This window comes from Embiotoca jacksoni, unplaced genomic scaffold, assembly GCF_022577435.1.
Source record: "Embiotoca jacksoni isolate LCO1_2020_lvr unplaced genomic scaffold, fEmbJac1.0.p SCAF_66, whole genome shotgun sequence".
Lineage (NCBI taxonomy): Eukaryota > Metazoa > Chordata > Actinopteri > Embiotocidae > Embiotoca > Embiotoca jacksoni.
Genome location: NW_027185421.1, coordinates 218053 through 238761, shown reverse-complemented (window position 1 = coordinate 238761; position 20709 = coordinate 218053). Strand labels below are relative to the sequence as shown.

Genomic DNA, 20709 nt, shown 5'->3' with positions numbered 1-20709 from the left:
CACAAAAGTATAGGTCTGCCTGTGAAAGAGACAGGACTTGTATATTTACTGGCTACCCGCCACCTCTGCAATTGCCGAGTGGTTTGTCGTGCACTTGTATTACTGAAGCACCCAATAAAACACACTGTGGTCGGCTTGTGAGAAAAAAACAACAAAAAAAAACGCTGCCTGCGATTTGTGTCAAAAGTACGGCCTCCACATCCATCCGCTCTGTCACATAAACAAACACGATTATAAAACATCAGCTCAAACTTCTTATCAGGATCTCGTGGCTTTTATTGACTCCCTCCGGGGAGGTGCGATGTTTTTATCTGTTTATCCTTTCGGGTCTGGCGAGATATCTCCAGAAACTCATGAATGGACCTCCATAAAAGTTTGAGATTGACCTTTGACCCAGAAACTGGATGTCTTCTGCCAAGGAGGTTTATCGCAGTTCTCAGGTCACGTTTACGGGCTCAAGGACGATAAATTTAGAGAGTGGGAGTAATAATCGGAAAGGTGGGAAAGTAACTAGCTGAAGTTTTCCTCGTTATGTTCCTTTTTTTTAATTAATTTTTTTTATGTCGTTCGCGTACATTTGATTTGGTAATCTAAAAGCTACAACCTTCACGAGTAGATATCCCAAGTTACATCGCCTGATTAAAATCAGCACCCGAGTAGTCGTGATTTCACCTGAAACTTGAGCAAGAGAAACGTCACATTTTTGTGGGGGAACAGAAAGTTTGCAGGGAATCAAATCCGATTGTATTAATGGAAATGTGAATAAGAGTGTGTGAGCTTTGGTACAGAAATATTTAAGGTGGTGTTCAAAACAACAACAACAAAGAATGGCTCTGCTTCTAAACAAAAAAGTGTTTGTACCACTTCACTGAACCCAATATGTTTTGGCGGTGTGCCATTTTTTTTTTGCATCATAAATTAGTCATACAACTAAAAAGCCTTTTTCAGCTGAACAGGCGCTGATTTGGTCCTTTGCTGTTCGGATCCTGATGAGTGGCCGGCGGTATGCATAAATAATATCGCCCGTGAGATAGAAGGCTTCTGGCCAAACTGGCTAAATTCTCCATGTCTGTATTAATTGTTGCTGAAATAATGGCAGCGGATGTAGAGGAAGGGATTAGGCTGGTGTGTTGCAGTAAAAAAATAAAATAAATAAAAGTCTGAATTAAAAATCCTGAAAATTAGTCTCTGGTGGATCTTAAAACCACATCAGGCTGTTGTTATGGTGTCTTTGTGCGAGACCATATTAGAGGATAATAATGTGATTCCACTGTGATCATGTTGGGTTTACATTTTTTCACTCATTGTGTGCTTTATGCAACTTTATGTAAGCGTTGGAACAATCAGACAGTGTCAAAAGTTTCTTTTTTTTTACTTTAATGTAAAAAAGAAAACCTGATGAAAACTATAAAGCAAGATTTAAAAAATGGGTTAAATATACATATTTTACTGTCAAAACACATCAGCGTTCACAATTTGACAAAGAAATGACCCAATTAACCCTTTAAACTTTTGCACCTTTTTTGCACAGCGAATTTGGGCTATTAAACTGCTGCAGGGCACCACATCCACCTTATTAACTATTAATATGTGATTTATTAGTAATTGTACCAGATACAGCGCAAGTAATGAGGTTTTGAAATGTTGCTTGCACATAATGGAGGCAGAAAAGTGCTGAGAATTGATGCCCTTTTAATTCAAAACTACCAATATCCCCATTAACCTTTGGAAAGAGTGAAAATTTGCTCTCTGTCTCTCTGAGGCTGCTGCACCGGCAATAAATAGTTTCCAGTCACGGCTGTAATAATACCTCATGAGTAATTCTTTGATGACATGTGGTCAGTTTAACTGGAGGTGTCTCTCTTTCTGCGGTCAGTGACGCAGCAACTTAGTCATAGCTGAAGATCTATTAAATAAAAATACATCTCCCTGGGTATGTATGGTCAACAACAGATTATCTCCTTCAATATTGGGACAACCCACTGTAATTATGTGTCCCACTTTATAGCAATTACCTCATCAAGTTGGGATGTTTTGAAATGTAGAACCACTGGCTCGTTAGATTTAGCAGTTTATTTATGATATGTTTGGTTTCAGTATCATTAAAATGAAATATTAAAAAAAAAAAAAAATCCTGTCAAATCAAGAGTTTTATAAGCTCAACCTCCTGTTGCAGTCTGTAAATTGTCATATTATGATGTTGAGCTTCACAGGAAGCGTTAATGTCATTGAATTAAAAAAAATATAAATAAATAAAATGTTTATAAGTGATTTATTTTTGTGTAGAAACCGGCTCGGTGCGGAGCCGTCCTGTTTCCAGAGCAGCACCGGCGCCGTCTCAGCCGCAGCCGCGCTGCGCTACTTCCGTTCCGCAGAGGGGCGACGAGGCACCAGCCAGCCTCGACGGTGGCGGAGGTCCGGAGGTCCGGAGGTCCGGAGGTCCAGAGGTCCAGAGGTCCGGAGGTCCAGACACAATAGAGCGGGTAAGTTCTTCGAACCGAAACAGGCGCTCCACGGCGGCGGATTTCTCCGTGTTTGTTTGGCAGAGCGCCGGACTCCCCTCTCCGCCCTGCGTGCGCGTGTGTGTGCGTTCCCGGCCGAAAGGCTTCAGTTTCGGACGCACGCTGCAAGGAAGCAAACAACCAGAAACAACAACAACAACAACAACAACAACAAAAAGTGAGACGGTTTAGTTGGTCGCACGCGGAAAAATGGGCTCCGACTACGTGCTGGAAGCGGGAAGCTGTTCCCGGTTATCGTCTGGAGCCGTTTCACGCTTGTTCCGTTTCAGAGGTTCGGTTCCACCCGGTTAACGTGAGTTACCGGCACGAGCGGCGACGAGATGAACATTACCGCACGTCTCGTGCCAGAAAGTCGGTGGGCCTGAAGTCTCTGTAGGGGGTGGAGGAGGGGGGTTAGCAGGTAGCAGTAGCCCTGCGCGAGGAGGAGGAGGAGGGGGAGGAGGGGGGGGGGGTCCTCCCCATCAAAGGTAAACTAACCTTTAATTTGATAAATCAAAATAAACGGCAGGTTGAAGATGAGCGTCATGAAATGGTTCAACTTCGGTGTGCGCGTGCGAACGGTGCGATTTAAAAATAAATTAAAAATAAATAAATAAATAAAAGCTAAGGCTAGCGAAGTAACCGGCAGTTTGTTTTAAAACCGTCACACACAAAAAAAAAAAAAAAAAAAAAATAACGTTAAAAAATAAATAAAAACGAACTCGTCCCTCTCCATCACACCTACCTACTGCTGCACCCGTTAACTGGTTATAAATAGACTCTTTAAAATGACATCTAATGTTGACATTTAGGCTCGATGGTTCCTCATAATTACTTTAACTTCCTTTTTTAAATAATCAAGTCAAATAAGCAGGTTGGAGTCCTTTGGACAAAAACAAGAATCCAAATTTAAAATCAGGATGATAACCAGCAGATTTTAAAAAAACACAATAGGTTTTAAATGTGATGTCTTTTTGTTTTTGTTTTTGTTGAAACTATTCTGAACAAGCTGTAATTTCCTTTTATAGACTTTTTTTGTTTGTTTGTTTGTTGGTAAACCAGTAAAAAAAAGGTAGTCACAACACATGGTAGTTTAAAGAGCAAGATTATCATCTGTTGGATAATCAATTACAAATCTCTTTCCCCCGTCAGGGTCCGGCTCTTCTTCCAAATCCAAAAACCGGTATGTCGGATGAGGATTCCCGTGCCAGCACCAGCTCTTCCTCGTCGCCACCTTCCTCCAGCCAAACCAGACAGAGGGACACGCTTTGCAAGAAGAAACGGGAGAGCAAAGCCAGCATGAGCAAGACCTCCAAGCTGCTTTCCACCAGCGCCAAAAGGTACGAATTCAATTTAAAAATAAATAAAAAAATCGAACTCGCGATCGTGTCTCGGAGTAGGAAGACCTCGGACGTCTTTGGTGCAGTATGATGCGGTTTTTATGTCATAAATCGGATAAGAAGGGAAAAAAAGTTAAATTTTTTATCACGAAGTTGGTTATTTTTCCGGATGGAAAGCGTTCGGTGCACGCGGTTAGTTCAAGAACCCTCTGAAATGTGGAAATCATTTCAATTTCTTTACCATTAAAAAGGTGTAAAATGTGATTTGCTGGCGGGTTGTAGGGTTCGGGCGGATAATCTGATTCCTCTCTCCGGCTGTAAATTTGGATCGACTCAATTTTATTCGTTTTTACCAACAAATCACAACATAAGCCACCCTCGGAGGGATTTTGCGTTATTGTGAAGTGATTTGGATAAATAAAGCTCTTGCGTTGTTTTGTTTTGAGTTCTTGGGGATGTGATTGTGCCGCAGCTGATTTTTGGTTCTCTTGTGTGCAGGATTCAGAAAGAGCTGGCCGACATCACGCTGGACCCCCCGCCAAACTGCAGGTGAGTTTCATTGTGATTTAAAAGCTGTTAAGTTTGTTTGTTGAAAGCTTTTAGATTTCTATCCAGTCGTGTTCTTCGTCAGTAATCGGACCGTTTTTATTATTTATTTTTTTTTATGGCGGATGTTGTTAAAACCTGAACTCCATCCGAACTCCACATTTCTTGATCCTTCAGTGTCGATAACTTCACTTTATTTAACAATACATGGAGATATTTCTACAACATTAGATGTGAATCGATGAGATACAGTAAGTCTTTGTACATCACTACGACTCGGGTCTATTAATAATTCTGCAATTGTTTTGCTTTTTAGTCCATCCAAAACTATCTTGCACCTGAGAAATTGCAAACACGTTCAGCCCGTGGACCTTTTTAAAATATATAATGCTTATTTTTTATTTTTTTTTTCCATTTGAAGTAGCTGTAAGTTTGTGTAAGATGGATGGATCCAAAACCAAAAGTATAAATTACAACGGAAAGGCTATTTGGAGCTGATAGACAGAATATTAAAATGGATTTGTTAATACAAATAAGAATATTTAGTTGTTTTAAAGCACAAAAGCAAACATTTGATTCTCAAATAATGACATTTTTCAGATTTAAATTCATTTAAAGGGAGATAAACTGAATATTTTGGATTTTGAAAATTTCATAAAATAATTGGCTGAGAACGTAATGATGAAAATAAATGATCAATCTGCACCTGTTTTACTGTGATTTATTTTGTTAAAAAAAAAAAAAAAATCAACACCGTCTGGGTATCTGCTGATAAATGAAAGAAAAACAAGTTGATATTTATTCTCAGTCACAGCCTTAAAACTACAATATGTTTCTACATGTTGTTGTCACTGCTGCCACTTTGCTTCAGACTTTTTTCCTCATGCATTAAACAACAGGCATCGTTCAGGGGGAGGAAAGCTGTTGAATTTTCAGTTTGCTGGCTGCCGCCTTTCATAAACATGAAATGAAGCTTTTATTTTTGCTGCAGGGAAGCAAAAGTGTTCAAAACAAAAAAAACAAAAACAGTTTTGCTTTTATTAATACAGTAATCAGTTATCTTTTTCTCTGTGGGCTGATATTCAACTATGTTCTTATGCAGAAACAGTAAACAATTTTAACAGTCAAAACTTGACAAACGCCAACAAATAAAGAGGTGGAAAGGAAACACAAACAACAGACTCAACTGAAAAAGGACTAAGTGACTGAACAGGTGATTTGTGTCTCTGACTGAAGCATGATGAAGTTGTCGGGTTAATTTAATGGCCTAAATCATGGATTAAAGATGCATGACTGCAGCTGAAAAGCTCCGACAATGAAGGACAAAACACAAGTGATGAATTTACAAATAGGTCAGGACGGTTAGTTCATAATGGACTAATTACAACAGCGCTGTGTGACAGCTTAAAATACAACCTGCCTTAAAACCATGTTTAATTCAGTGCCTGCTGTTTTATGATAATCTGTTTAATGTAATACACAAATGTCCACAAGGGGGCGATATATTCAAGTTAATTTTTAGTGCCAAATTCAGTACTGCTTAATCTGCCACTTATTTTTCCAGATTAAAGTATGAAGTGACATGTTAACACCATGTTGGTTTTTTTTTTGTCTGAGCAACAGATCTTAAAAAAAAAATCACAAACATTTATTATTTAGAGAAAGAAACCGCAAATCTTCACACAGAGATGCTGAAATCCCAAAACTCAACTCTGGTTTATTTCTATTACCACCTTTCATACAAGGATTCAGCCCACAGAGCTTCACATGAGAACAAAAGCACACACACACACACACACACACACACACACACACACAAAAGCAAACAAACAGAACAATAAGTTTAACAATAATAAAATACAGATGAAAGGAAACGAGAGACATAAAATGACTATAACAAAATGACTTGTTAAAAATCAATAGGTACAAATCAGTAAAATATAATAAACACAGCAAATAAAGACAACAATTAAAACTTAAAAACCAAGATGATAAACGTTACGCCAAACTAAAAACCGAACATAAAATTTTGCACCTTAAATGTGCAAAATAGTTGCTTATAAATTAGTTGTTGATGAATTTACTCCTAATCTTTCCACCTCTATATGAACTAAATCCACTTTATCAAATAATGAGAACATATGAATTCCTTGCGGAGCTGTAATCATCTCTGCTGCTCAGTTTAAACATTAAAGACGGTTTTTGAAATCTTCTGTACAAATGTCTTGTACTCACGAACCCTCAAGAGGCTCAAGACTGCGTGTAAGAGGGATAAAAGCTGCGCCGCTTTGAGGAAGAAAAAAAAAAAAATCAATGCAGATTACAGATCATGACGCGTCGGCACGTCGCCGGGGATTTTATCCTTGAACTTAATCATCTTCTGAATGATGCACAAGGGGAAACTTTGACCGCTCCACATTTTGAAGGAGGGATATATTGAAACTATTTGCACGATCAGAAAACCTGCCAAATTATTCTTTTCTTTTTTCTTTTTTTTTTTAAATTGAAAGAAATCCATCATAAAGCAGCGCACTTCAAAAGAAGTCCCTGATGGGATTTTCTTGGTCTTGATTCCCAGAGCTTCAAAAATACTGGAAATGTTTCTTACAGTATCAACTTCACCACAAGTGCTCTTTACATTTTTCTTTTGGTGGGAACTTCCCTTTAATGAAATATATCAGGCAGATCTTGAATTGGGGGATTCTGTGTACTGTGATTCATCACGTTACACACACACACACACACACACACACACACACACACACACACATGAATGACCCTCATACTGTAGTTCACACTGCATTCATTACTGCCATTGATGCCGATCTCAATCTGATACTCGGTGTGGGTGTCTTTTTTAAAAAAAAATTTTTTTTTTAAATCCCTCTTTGATTTGATTTATTCATGAATGTGTGTTTTTGCTGTGTGCGTTTCATGTGTGTGTGTGTGTAGATGAGATGAACTTTGTAACGGCACATTGTTGTTGTTGTTTGTGTTTGTGTTTTTTCCTCTTCTGGATTATTGATGAAGACAAAAAAATTAAATCAATAAATGATCCGAACGTATTTTACCGCGTTGAGATGATTTGTGGCGTGTTTTCTGCCCCGCAGCGCCGGCCCCAAAGGAGACAACATCTACGAGTGGAGGTCGACCATCCTGGGACCGCCGGGCTCCGTGTACGAGGGAGGGGTCTTCTTCCTGGACATCGCCTTCACGCCCGACTACCCCTTCAAACCCCCCAAGGTACCCCCCCCCCCCAAATAAAAAGACGGGTGCTGCATTCAATTTTGTAATTTTCTTAAATTTCTTCTTCTTTAGTTTGTTTATAATGTCTTTTTTAAATTTAGAATTTTTTTCCTTGAATTATTCTTAAATCATTTCGAAACGTGTCTTTTTTCTTAATGCTGCGTTCAAGAGCAGCTGGGGAGTCGGGAAAGTTTTGAGCATCCGAAGCAGGATAATACACCTTAAAGGCTCGTCGAGGTGGGAATATCCTCCCCTGTGGAATTGTGGGAGTTTTTTTTTTTTGTTGTTTTTTTCCAAAGCTCTGAGACGTAGGTTTGGCGTAATGTTGACGTGGCAGCGTTTGTGGTTAAGGGAAGAAAATATGCCCCAAAAAAATACGCTACTTGGTAATTAGCCTCGTCTGCCTGGTTTTTCTAGCTGCGTTAAATGTTGAAAACGTCCGTTCATTGAAATGTAGCGTACGAATTTCAATTTCCAGCAGCCTGAACGCACGTTTTATCCAACATTACTCAAACAAGAATACATTACGCTGTATTTTTTGTGTGTTTGGGGACTTTTATGCTCCTGAGTTTCAGCACTTGTGTTGACGGTGGATCTGTGTACTGATAAGCAAAAAGGGATTTTCCTTTCGTGATCATGTTTCCTTGCAGCTGTAGTACCTGTATTCGGCCAGCAGAGGGTGGTTTTTGTTGTTGTGTTTTTTGGGGGTCTCCAGACAAATACAAGCAAGTTCGGTCTCTGCGGTCCAATACTAAACTGAATAGTCCTCAATTCTTCCAATTTTCTGAAATGTGTGACTGCTTGCTTTAAAATCATAGAATCAACTGTCGATAAAAAGTCTCACGGTAAATTCATTTTCAGGGGTTGCATGTCCTCTTTTAATAACTGCTTTATAGATAGATAGATAGATAGATAGATAGATAGATAGATAGATAGATAGATAGATAGATAGATAGATAAGACTTTATTAATCCCACAGTGGGGAAATTTTGTCATCACAGCAGCATAGAAACACAGTTTGGGAAAAAGAAAGGTGCACACTGAGAGAAGAAAATGACAAATACGTATCCAATGAAATAAGATGGATAAAAAAAATTCTTAAAAAAAAAAAGTAAGACCAATGAATAAATAAACATGTTGTTGTTGTTGTGTGTCTGCAGGTAACTTTCCGTACGAGGATCTACCACTGCAACATCAACAGTCAGGGTGTGATCTGTCTGGACATCCTGAAGGACAACTGGAGCCCCGCCCTCACCATCTCCAAGGTGCTGCTGTCCATCTGCTCCCTGCTCACAGACTGCAACCCAGGTAAGACGGAGAGAGACGCGTCGACATTGAAAAAACTAAAAGAGCGAAGCAGCTCATCCATCTTCCAGCTGCGCAAAGTTTTCCCCCTTTTTTTAATTTTTTAATTTCTTTACAGCGCCATCTTTTCTGGTTTGTTTGTTTGTTGTTTTTTTTCCCAATGAGTTGTTGACGTCAAACTGTGAGAACTTGATCCTAAACTTCTGACACAGTCTGAGTTTTGCCGCCGGCTGTTTTTGGTCACCAAAGATCCACATTGTTTGGAGCTTTGACAGCCAGCGTTGAAGGGCCTTTAGCGGTTGTTTGTTGTTGTTTTTTTTTATTACGTGCTCAGTTTGCTGCAACAAACAGGGAGACGGAATCGTTTCAGTTTTCGCTCGTTCCTCTGGCTGCTTTTTTTTTGCAGCTTGAAACTGGATCAGAAGTAAAAACACTCGAGTGAACAAGAGTGTTTCAGAGGAGCTGGTTCAGAAAAGTGATTTTTAAATCCCCTTTGAAGCCCCTAAAACAACACTTTCTATGGTTTTACAAATCAACACAAACCTGAAACTCAAGTCTTGTAAATGTTTTGACAGGAAACCCGCTGTGTTTTCTCTGACGTCCTATTCTGGTTTATAAATGGACTTTGCTGCTCGGAGCAAAGGCCACCGGGGAGTGTTTTTTTTTATTTATTTACATTTTACCAGCCTCTTGGAGCCGCAGATGGAGACTCGTTCAGTCCCACAGTCGACGCGCTGCTTTCAGTAAAGATTTGAGACTCTGCTCAAATATTTTACTATTTAATGTAAAATTTAAAAAAAAAAAAACACGCTCTTATTTTGAAACAGGTAAATTAAAGTAGTATTAAAAACGGGGAACTTGTTTAAAAACTCTTTCGATCGCCTCCGATTTGGTTTTGAGTTTTTTTGGACTATTCGTACTTTTACGTGCAGATGAAGTTAACGTGAAACATGTATATATATATTTATTTATTTTTTCCCGCCTCAGCTGATCCCCTGGTGGGAAGCATCGCCACCCAGTACACGACTAACAGAGCGGAGCATGACCGCACAGCCAAACAGTGGACGAAGCGATACGCCACATAAACCCAGCGAGGAAGAGGAGGAGGACGAAGAGGAGGAGGAGGAGGGTGGGATCTGGGTCGTTTGTGTCGGAGGGGTTATTTCTATCTCAGATTTTTAGTACTTTATTGTCTGGTATATTTTTTGCTTCCTGATTAAGTTATCTCCACAAATATGGTAATAAAGGAACACAATGGAAAGGAAGTCGTGTCCGCCTCCTTGTTTTTATTTTAGAGGTCACTGACAGAAATACAAAAAAATGTAGCTTATTAGCAGCCTGTTTTTAATCAGGAAAGTTTTTGTTTTTGTTTTTTATGTCTGCTCAGCACAACCGTATCCTGTTTTCCTGTTCATTATAGGTCATGAAATTTCCGCTTTTTAGTCAGTGAAAGTCCGGGAGTTTGACATCGACTCTTGTCGTGTTTAATGTTCATATATGCGGCTTATAGACGCTAAAAGTGACCATGATGTTTCTGATTTCACTGCAGAGCCCCCCAGTGGCCAACATGTTTATTACAACACGATCATGACAAGTTTTTGAACTCTCTGGGCGAAAAAGAAAGCTATCACCTTAACAAGCAACCAGTTATTACGGCAACGCCTCTTATTTTCAGACTGTTTTTAAAACGCATGACGATAATAATCCCTCTTTGTGTTGGAGTTGATACGGAAGCAAGTCGGCACGATTTTAGTTCCTTTCACAGCTTTGTTGAGCCCGAGCTGCACCGACCGTGAAGATAATGCTTTTAGCGTGCCAAAGATGGAAATACCGCTGCTCATTAAATACAAGTGCGCTGCGGGGGTCAAAGTATATGAAGTATGTCGATCACGGAGGTCCTGTGACCTCAAGACGTCAAAGTCAGGTGGACGGCGTGCATCGCGTCGTCTGCAACGGACACAAATAATGAAAACTCATTTTCGTAAGGACGACAGGCGCCTCAAAGAAATCAATTTCTGTTGATGAAGGACAATTAATCGATGATTCGGCACATCGGTGTGAAGTCCACACACAAGGAAGTCAAAGGAGACCCGTCGAAAAAAACATAAACTCCTCAGTTCTTCTTTTCTCTCCGTCTGAACCATTAACATGCATTCATGCACAAAATCTAATAATATCTGCTCAGCTTTTCTTTTTCTTTTTCTTTTTCTGCAACACCCAGATGTATTTTGTTTTAATCCAAGAACAGGAAGCATTTACTGCATTGTGTACTTTTACTTTTGATACATTAAGTATAGATCATACGTATATATACTTATACTTCAGTAAGGTTTTGAATGCAGGACTTTTACTTGTAGTGGAGTATTTTCACAGTGCAGTATTAGTACTTTTACCTTTGATACTTTTGAGTATTTGTTTCTTCTAAAACTTTTATTTAAGTACAGTTTAGATTACAGTACTTTTACTCGTAGTGGAGTATTTTCACAGTATGGTATTAGTGCTTTTACCTTCGATACTTTCGAGTATTTTGTTCTTGTAATACTTGTATTCAAGTACAGTTTTGAATGTAGTACTTTTACGTGTAGGCCTTTATATATTTGATCCTTTTATTTCCCAAAAGTTGATAGTTGACTTATTTTGAAAACACACGTGCAGCGTCAAATCCCAAACATGATTTAAACAAGATTCATTCGGTTATCTGTCGTGGAAAAGTTCATTATTTTTACATTCCCATCAGCCAGTGTGCAGCTGAGCGTAAAAAAAAATAAAAAAGCCGCGATTTACGAGGCAGTAATCATAATAAACATCATTATGTGCAAGCTAACATGTCGAATTTCTGCCGAGGACATCATGTTCTGACCACATTATGTTCTTCAGCTGCCAGGTGTTGGACACACGGAGACGTCCTGATGACGTGGTTTCACACGCGATCCGTTCGGCACAGCGTCACAGAGCGGTGGTGGAATGTAACCAAGTACATTTACTCGAGTACTGTATGAAAAAAAAACACAAATCTGAGGTATTTGTACTTCCACTTAATGCATACCTCATACTCCTGCTGTTCTAAAACTCAGAGGTAAAACATCGAACGTTTTACTCCTCTACGTTTGTCTGACAGCTTTGGTTACTTCTAAGACGACAGTTGTTCTTTCTGTCCAGTAAAAAAACAAAAAAACATGTCTCTCGAAATTGGGTGGTTTTGAGAGGATTGTTCTGATGAACAGAAGGACTCTATGTTCCTTCACGGGCCGAGAAAATTCAATTACTTTTCAGGGGAAATAAACCGTTTCACTCGGATTCGCTGGAAAATGTGTTTTTTTTAAGAAACTTTTTGGAGATATGTGGTTCTTACAGAACGGAAACGATCCAAACACACGACGATCTTTCAGAGTAGTAAAAGAATATATACTTTTGAGTATTTGTTTGTTCTAATACTTGCATTCAAGTACTGTTTTGAATGTAGTACTTTTACTTATAGGAGAGTAGTTTCACAATGTGGTATTAATACTTTCACCTTTGATACTTTGAGTATTTCTTTCTTCTAATACTTGTATTTAAGTACAGTTTGGATTACAGTACTTTTACTTGTAGTGCAGTATTTTCACAGTATGGTATTAGTACTTTTACCTTTGATTCTTTGAGTATTTTTTTCTACTAATACTTGTATTCAAGTACAGTTTTGAATGCAGTACTTTTACTTGTAGTAAAGAAGTTTCACTGTGGAATCAGTACTTTTACCTTTGATACATACTCTATTATTTTCTTCTAATACTTGTATTCAAGTACAGTTTTGAATGGAGTACTTGTAGTAGAGTATTTTCACAGTTTGGCATTAGTACATTTACCTTTGATTCTATTTTTTTCTACAAATACTTGTATTCAAGTACAGTTTTTAATGTAGTACTTTTTACTCGTAGTGGAGTATTTTTACAGTTTGTCATTCGTACTTTTACCTTTGATACTTTTGATTATTATTTTCGTCTAATACTTATATTTAAGTACAGCTTCTCATACTCTTATTCAAGTACAGTTTTGAATGTAGTACTTTTACTTGTAGTAAAGAAGTTTCACTGTGGAATCAATACTTTTACCTTTGATACATACTCTATTATTTTCTTCAAATACTTGTATTCAAGTACAGTTTTGAATGGAGTACTTGTAGTAGCGTATTTTCACAGTTTGGCATTAGTACATTTACTTTTGATTCTATTATTTTCTTCAAATACTTGTATTCAAGTACAGTTTTGAATGTAGTACTTGTAGTAGAGTATTTTCACAGTTTGTCATTCGTACATTTACCTTCGATACTTTTGATTATTATTTTCGTCTAATACTTATATTTAAGCACAGCTTCTAATACTCTTATTCAAGTACAGTTTTGAACGCAGGACTTTTACGCGTAGTAAAGTAGCTCCACTGTGTATTGTTTGTACTTTTACTGCGGTGAAGGGCCTGAAAACGTGCTCCTCCTCCTCCTCCTCCTGCTCCTCCTCCGGCTGCGTTGTGCAGAAATGCCTCCAAGCGGAAGGCTCTCCGGTTCACCTCGTGAACGCACGCAGCTTCGCCGTGCCGGCCCGTACTTGCTCTCCACTTCACGTTGCGTCTGCAACGTGACCGCTGTGTTACCGTTCCTCTCTTACGTCGCCGCGGCGCTTTGGCTCCGCCCCCTCCGGCGTCCTGAAAGTGTGTCACTGGGTTAAAGCGGCTCGAGCGGCCGGGCGGAGGGGCGTGGCCGACAAACGGGTCACATGGGCGCGCCCCGCTATTGAGAACATTTAGTTCTCCTGACGAACCCGCAGTCGCACAACAAGGGGGGAGTTCCTCCGAGCCGGCCGTTCGTTCCCGACCCGATCTCTCGCAGGAGGACCCCGCAGACTCGTTCCCCGAAACGGATCCCTGATATGAGCTCCGTCTTTTTACTCGCTCGCCATCGACTTTAATCTCCGTCGTTGTTTTTTGGGGGTTTTTTTTGGGGGTTTTTTTTCGTGACAAGTTGAGTTCAGTTTGTTGGGAGATTCTTTTTTTTTTCCTTCCTCGGACGAAGATGCCAGAGGACGTGGAGACAGCCAAGCCCGGTAAGAAGACGGATCTTTGACGGGAAATGTCCTGTTTCAAGAGAAACCAATACGAGTGTGTGTGTGTGTGTGTGTGTGTGTGTGCGCGCGCGCAGACACTTTGCTGCAGTGTCGGTGACATTCATTCATCACCGAGCCCGGCTGTATTATTGCAGCAGTTTTATTATTTTTTTTATTTTACCTTCCGTCAATATTTTATTTTGGTTTGTTTGCGCATATTTGTGCCATTGAACGCATCACAGTGAGTGTTTCTAAAAACAGATCGAGGTGATAATGGTGGATCAGAAGGAGGAACGTAAAAGTCTTCCGTCCCAGTCATTGGAAGTTTTGTTTGTTTTTCTCTTCTCGCTGTATTGCAGCATTTATAATCGTCGATTAAGCGTCGGAAATTGTTGACGCGCGTTTTAAAATCGCACTGTTGCGTTGTCGTGAGCTCGAAGTGTGATAATAAACCTCGTTCTGGCTCTTTTTGTTTTGTTTTCCCCGTGTTTTCAAATCGGTGAGAGGAGTCGGGCAGTTCGGCGTTTCTATCTGACACAACAGCCGTGTTCCGCTTCCTCCGGCCGCTCTCACATGGACAGCGTAGACTAGCCATGTGTCCGTGTGTACAGGCTTTCCGGAACGCTCCTCCGATTGGTCGAGGGGCGTTCCTATCAGCGCGCACGCTTCGACTGGAACGCTTCTCCCATTGGTCGGAGCGCAGCCCGTGACGTATGACATTGAATAATCCACGTTGTACGCAGGACTCCTGGCGAGAGGCTCGACTGCGAGATACACGTGAGACGGGGTGGAGACAGCCAGCGCGCTGACCTAGATCTGTCCCCCCCCCCCCTTCTCCTCCGCCTCCTCCTCCTCCTCCTCCTCCTCGTGCTTCGCTTTCACAGAAATTCATGACAGGTCCACGTGTGGGTGGCGCGTGAAAGAGAAGCCCATTTAAAAAATTTTTTTTTTTATTATTCTTTCAAGAGCTGTAGAATAATAATAATAAAAAAATTCCATTAAAGCTGCAAAGTTTTAATGTTTTGTGTGCAAACGTGAGTGTTTGTTTTGTTTGTGTTTTTCCGCACCGCCCTACTTCAGTTCATTCACTTTAAACATTCCAGAGAGGGACGGTGTTAAATCTCAGTGCCTTGCCCGAGGGCACGTATGTGACATATATTGGAAAATATACAAAAACCTGCATCTGTTGACTCTTTAAATTATTCTTATTCTTATTATTTGTTTTAAAAGGGGCGGAGTTATTTCCTGAACACAGGGGCACACATGTCATTACGTAACCCGCAGGCGGTTGTTTTCCTGTGAGTGTGTTTGGTTGCACGGGTTGCCCCGGTGCTTCGGTGACCCTGTCTGCACAGAGACCCGGGCCTGTTATGTAACACCTGTTATCCAACCAGCAAAAAGCACTGGAGGTGATAAACAGGTCAAATCTTAGTGCTGACTAAACCAACCAGGAAACACACGCATACAAAAACACACATACACCCACAGCAGTACTCCTTGGGTGTGTCACAGACACATACTTCTGTACGGATTTATTTGCACTGTTTATTTGGCAGACAGAGCAAGTCTATTTTTCACATTTATTTTTTTTATTACTGCTTGTGTTTTAACTCGTGCTCCAACCTCAGGCTAAAAAAAAACAAACCCACATATCTCGATGTGCTTCGCACGTGTTCTCACAAAATTCGGTTTATATGAAAGTAAAATAGTTTCCACGTTAGAACGATGACAGTACGTGTCTGAATTTGAACTTTTCCGCCTTTTTTTTTTTTTTTTTTTATACTTTTGATACGCGTGGAGCGATGTCTAAAGAGTCTTCGCCTTCCTCTTCGACAGGAGGCGTCATTGCCTACATTTCCTCCGGCTCCGCCTCCAGCCCGGAGTCCTGTATGAGCAGCAGCCCCGGCGGCGGCTACCTGTCGACGTCTCCGCCCCCGTCCCGCCCCTCGCTGCCCAGCAGGGCCGTGGGCATGGTGGTGGACATCGCTCCGCCGGCCAAGACGGGCCACCAGCGCGGCCACGGCACCGAGAAGGCCGGCCGGTCGTCCACGTCGGCCAAGAGCAGCATCACGAGTGAGCACGGACACGTTGAAGAAAAAAAAAAACAAGCGCGTCGAGCCGTTCCCGGTCCGGTGCCCGTGACTCACCGTTCCTCTTTTTGTTTGTTTTTTTGTCTCTTTGCAGAAATCAACGGCATGGTGCTGTTGTGCAAGGTGTGTGGCGACGTGGCCTCGGGCTTCCACTACGGCGTCCACGCCTGCGAAGGCTGCAAGGTGAGACGGGCTCCCGGACGCGTTTTTCCTCTCTGCCCGCTTTGATCTGTGTCCTCTTTGCTCATCACGGGGATGTCGTTGTGCTTCTTTAGGGCTTCTTCAGGAGAAGCATCCAGCAGAACATCCAGTACAAGAAGTGTCTTAAGATGGAGAACTGCACCATCATGAGGATCAACAGGAACCGCTGCCAGCAGTGCCGCTTCAAGAAGTGTCTGTCCGTCGGCATGTCCAGAGACGGTGAGGTTTTTTCTTCTTTTTTTTTTTTTCTGCATTTCAAACAGAAAAAAACAACCTGTTGATTCTTTTCGTGCTCCTTAATTCGTCAAACTAACATCTGTCGTTTTTTTTTTCTCTCTCTCAGCTGTCAGGTTTGGTCGCATCCCGAAGAGAGAGAAGCAGAGGATGCTGCTGGAGATGCAGAACGCCATGAACAACATGATGAGCAACAACAGCCAGCTGCACAGCATGCTGCACGGCCACCAGAGCCCCCCCCTGCCCATGGAGGCCATGACCGGCGACGCCAGCGCCTCGCCGTCCTCTTCCTCCTCCTCCTCCTCCTCCTCCTCCTCCTCCTCCGCCGCTTCCGAGTCTCCGTCCTGCTCCAACCCCTCCTCCCCGCAGTGCGCCCAGGACTCTGAGTCGGTGGTTTCCATGGACACCAACTCCAGCTCGGCGTCGTCCTGCGGGTCGGACAGCGGCGAGGACGAGGCGGTCGTGGCGGTGAGCAGGCAGCACCAAGGCGCCTTCGCGTTCGGCCAGCAGAGGTCGGCGCGCCGGGGCCAGGCCACGCCCTCGCCGGTCGCCCCGGAGACGGGTGCCGAAGGCCGCACGGAGGAGGAGCAGCGGCAGGAGAGCTGGAACTGCTGGAACAACAACAACGCGGCGGCGGGCGGCTACCGGCACAAAGTTTACAGCGGTGGCCAGCACGTCACCAACTCTGCTTACAGGGAGGACAGAGGAGTCTACCAGCAGCAGCAGCTCAGCAGCGCCCCCAGCTGTGAACCGTCAGAAGACAGCCAAAGACAGCATGACTTCAATACACAAACTGCCTCATGTGGTTACCGTGGACCAACCGGCTGCGTGAGCAGCAGAGCACACCTGGTGAGTCGTTGGTTTCTTCGTCTCGCAGCAGAACACCAGACCGCTTTCCGATTACCTTGAAATGAACTCTCAGGTCCTCCGTGTTCTCCAGGTCTGCCCGATGAACACTTCACCTTACGTGGACCCCCGCAAGCCCAGCCAGGAGATCTGGGAGGAGTTCTCCATGAGCTTCACCCCCGCCGTGCGGGAGGTGGTCGAGTTCGCCAAGAGGATCCCGGGCTTCCGCGACCTCCCCGAGCACGACCAAGTGAGCCTGCTGAAGGCCGGGACCTTCGAGGTGAGAGGCCGAGCGTCGACGCGCCGTGTTGGTTTTTTGCGCGAGCCGACCGCGGCTTCCTCAAACAGAGCCGACTAATATTTGTTCCGATAACAGAATGGAAATGAAAAGAGACTTCACAAAATCCGTGACGTCGTTTCAGATATTTTAGTTGTAGTTCAATCAGGTGCTCCCGAAACGCTGACTAACCTTCAGCTTTTAGTGTGACATCATAACGTCCACTGAAAAGCTGAACGGACAAAAAAACGGCATCAGAATTATTCAGTCTTCAGTGTGCTGCAAACAAATGACAAACTCTTCTTCTTCTCTCTCTCGACCCGCCAGGTGCTGATGGTCCGGTTCGCCTCTCTGTTCAACGTGGCCGAGCGCACGGTGACCTTCCTGAGCGGCAAACGCTACAGCCTGGACACGCTGCGGTCGCTGGGCGCCGGCGAGCTGCTCAACTCCATGTGCGAGTTCAGCGAGAAGCTGGCGGCTCTGCGGCTCGACGCCGACGAGATGAGCCTCTTCACCGCCGTGGTGCTCGTCTCAGCCGGTAAGAACGCGTATATATATCTATATATATATATCTATATATATATATATAAAGATTTTTTTTTTTTCGATCTGCTGTTGCGTCTCCGGTGTTAACGTGTCCTCCTCTCCGTCTCGTCTCCGTCTCAGACCGCTCGGGGATCCAGGACCTGAACCCGGTGGAGGCCCTGCAGGACAGACTGATCCGGGCGCTGCGAAACCTGGTGATGCAGAACCACGGCGACGAGTCGGCCACCACCTTCACCAAGCTGCTGCTCAAACTGCCCGAGCTGCGTTCACTCAACAACGTGCACTCGGAGGAACTGCTCTCGTTCAAAGTGCACCCTTAAAGGCTTCTTCCCGGGGGGGGGGGGGGGGGCTCCCTCCTCCTCCTCCTCACCCCTCGTATTCAACCAACCCAGTTTTGTTTCTAGATTGTATGAAAAGTTATTTTTTATTCTATTTTTGTTAAGTAGGCCACGTGGGGTCAGAAGAGAGAGCGAGATATAAGACGTACTGTATTTATAGAAGAGACCGCTTACGCTTGTTGCACACAAACACACGGCAGTACACGTGTGTCAGAGGTTTTTGTTGTTGTTTTTTTACTTTTTATTCTCCAGAGAAAGACGAGTACTTAACTGGCTTTACGACCTTATGACAAAGTAGAATCTGATTAGTCGGGAAGATTCGGATTAGAATGTTGTTGTTGTTGTTGTTGTTGTTGTTGTTTTCCTCCAAAAAAGCCATTTAATTCCAAAGTGTATTCTGTGACGAGCAGGTGAATGTGAGAGACGATATGTACTGTACTTTACATACATGTGTGCGTGGTCCAATACTTAAAGACTGCTACGTGTGTGACGAGGAAGGCAAGCTATCAGAAAAAAACGTATCGAAGAACGTGTGACGATGACGCTGCTAATGCATGGCTGTACTTAAAGTGGACAAATATTACTCGGATTACTCCCCTCGCCTCGGAAAGCATCTGCTCCTCGTCTCGGTGTGTGTGTATATATATATATATATATATATATATATATATATATATATATATATATATAGAGCGTCGTATGTTTAATTTGCATTTTGTTTACGTGTCCATGTGCACGGGAACCTCCCGCATGGTGATTTCCGGGGGGAGTCGATGACGCCATTTACAAAAAGCAAAACACTACATTTGCACAAGTTCTGGAGCAGAAAAATGATGTGACACAAAACCCACGAGTAGTGCGACACGGCATCATGTACATGTAATCACAACACGTGTTTCTTTTTGTCATTTTCCCACTTTCTGGATTTTACTTTTTTCTTTTTTTTCTTTTTTAAATCAAACTGTGTTTGCAGCACAGCACTGAATTTTGACACTTGTTTTTGTCATTTTGTTGAAATATCGGTTTCTTTTACTGGCATCAAGGCCATATGTAAATAACTATATAAATATATATATATATGTATAAATATCTGATGAAAATAGAATATAAATATGATATAGTATGAATAAAAAAAAGTGAAGAATACTGTGTGGTCTGTGTGGTTATTGATGTCTAAGTATATTTAATATTATAAATGATTAAATTCAAATATTAAATCCTCTGAACAGCAGTGATTACTGTTCACCACTAGGTGGAGCTCCATCCCTATGAAAACCAAGTGTTCAGCAGAACAGCAGATTGTGCTGCTTTCTGTCTCAACTGCAGTTTATATCACATTAGATTTAATTAATCTAACAACTTGTAAAATTTCACAGTATTATTATCAGCAGATTTAGTTTTCTATTGGGCGGTGAATTAATGATAATTTTATTTTAGATTTACAAATATAAGAGTTGTGTGTAAAGTACAATAGGGTTAAAAGCTGTGAAAAGAAGCTTCATGTAAAGCCTATATTAAACCCCCCCCCCCAAAAAAAAAGACTGGACAGAATAAATAGAGAAATAAATAAAGCAGAACATTTCAACATTTCAACCAAACTCTTTTCGAAACAGCTGTTACCAAACACTAATAAACACAGGTGTGCGTCATGAGGCGTGTACTCAAAGCGAGTGCAACATACCCAGGCTTTCTCTGGCTGAGCTGGCTAAAAAAGGAGAAACCCACAGTTAAAGAAAATCAGTTCCACAACTGTGGTTATCATCAAAATGTCATACTGTAGTACGTCATCCAAAATTTACCCCCAAAAAATACATATGATAGTATGTCAAAAAAAAAAGTCAAACAAATGTCATAGTGTGTAGTCAAAAAAGTAAAAAAAAATTGTCATAGTAGTATGTCTTTCAAAGTGTCAAAAAAATATTGTCCTATGGTATTTGGTCTGGACTTTTGGTATATGACTTGGCTGAAGAAGTTCATTGTGTTCCCGCCTGCCACACAGGGGTCCTAAGGTCAAACCCCTGATGGGAAGAGAACAAATCTTTAACACAAAATGTTTGTGTGATCAGCAAAGTATATCGATCTATATATTGTCGGAAATGTCAAAAACGTTTAGTAGAAAATTTGATAAGAGTCATGCCATAGTATGTCGTCCAAAATGTCCACA

General features: G+C 41.9%; 2 protein-coding genes across 2 annotated transcripts; both read left to right on the top strand.

The window, feature by feature from the left end:
• The first annotated feature begins 2287 nt into the window (after positions 1-2287).
• LOC138213969 (ubiquitin-conjugating enzyme E2 E1) lies at positions 2288-10203 on the top strand. The gene is made up of 6 exons (XM_069175311.1): positions 2288-2483; positions 3654-3841; positions 4340-4390; positions 7498-7630; positions 8794-8941; positions 9926-10203. The coding sequence occupies exons 2-6, from the start codon at positions 3687-3689 to the stop codon at positions 10021-10023; spliced, it is 585 nt and encodes a 194-aa protein (XP_069031412.1). The 5' UTR covers positions 2288-2483; positions 3654-3686; the 3' UTR covers positions 10024-10203.
• A 3452-nt stretch (positions 10204-13655) lies between these two features.
• nr1d2a (nuclear receptor subfamily 1, group D, member 2a) lies at positions 13656-19691 on the top strand. The gene is made up of 8 exons (XM_069175352.1): positions 13656-14013; positions 15850-16086; positions 16198-16286; positions 16379-16523; positions 16648-17387; positions 17479-17664; positions 17989-18199; positions 18328-19691. Exons 1-8 carry the CDS (start codon positions 13983-13985, stop codon positions 18525-18527), a joined length of 1839 nt encoding a protein of 612 aa, XP_069031453.1. The 5' UTR covers positions 13656-13982; the 3' UTR covers positions 18528-19691.
• The last annotated feature ends 1018 nt before the right edge of the window (positions 19692-20709 follow it).

Excerpts from the sequence above, each read along its gene's own strand:
- LOC138213969 (XM_069175311.1), top strand. The coding sequence starts at position 3,687 with ATGTCGGATGAGGATTCCCGTGCCAGCACCAGCTCTTCCTCGTCGCCA. Across the intron at positions 7,631-8,793 it reads ACCCCTTCAAACCCCCCAAG|GTAACTTTCCGTACGAGGAT; the intron begins GTACCCCCCCCC and ends GTGTGTCTGCAG. Across the intron at positions 8,942-9,925 it reads GCTCACAGACTGCAACCCAG|CTGATCCCCTGGTGGGAAGC; the intron begins GTAAGACGGAGA and ends TTCCCGCCTCAG.
- nr1d2a (XM_069175352.1), top strand. The coding sequence starts at position 13,983 with ATGCCAGAGGACGTGGAGACAGCCAAGCCCG. Across the intron at positions 14,014-15,849 it reads CGTGGAGACAGCCAAGCCCG|GAGGCGTCATTGCCTACATT; the intron begins GTAAGAAGACGG and ends CCTCTTCGACAG. Across the intron at positions 17,665-17,988 it reads TGAAGGCCGGGACCTTCGAG|GTGCTGATGGTCCGGTTCGC; the intron begins GTGAGAGGCCGA and ends TCGACCCGCCAG.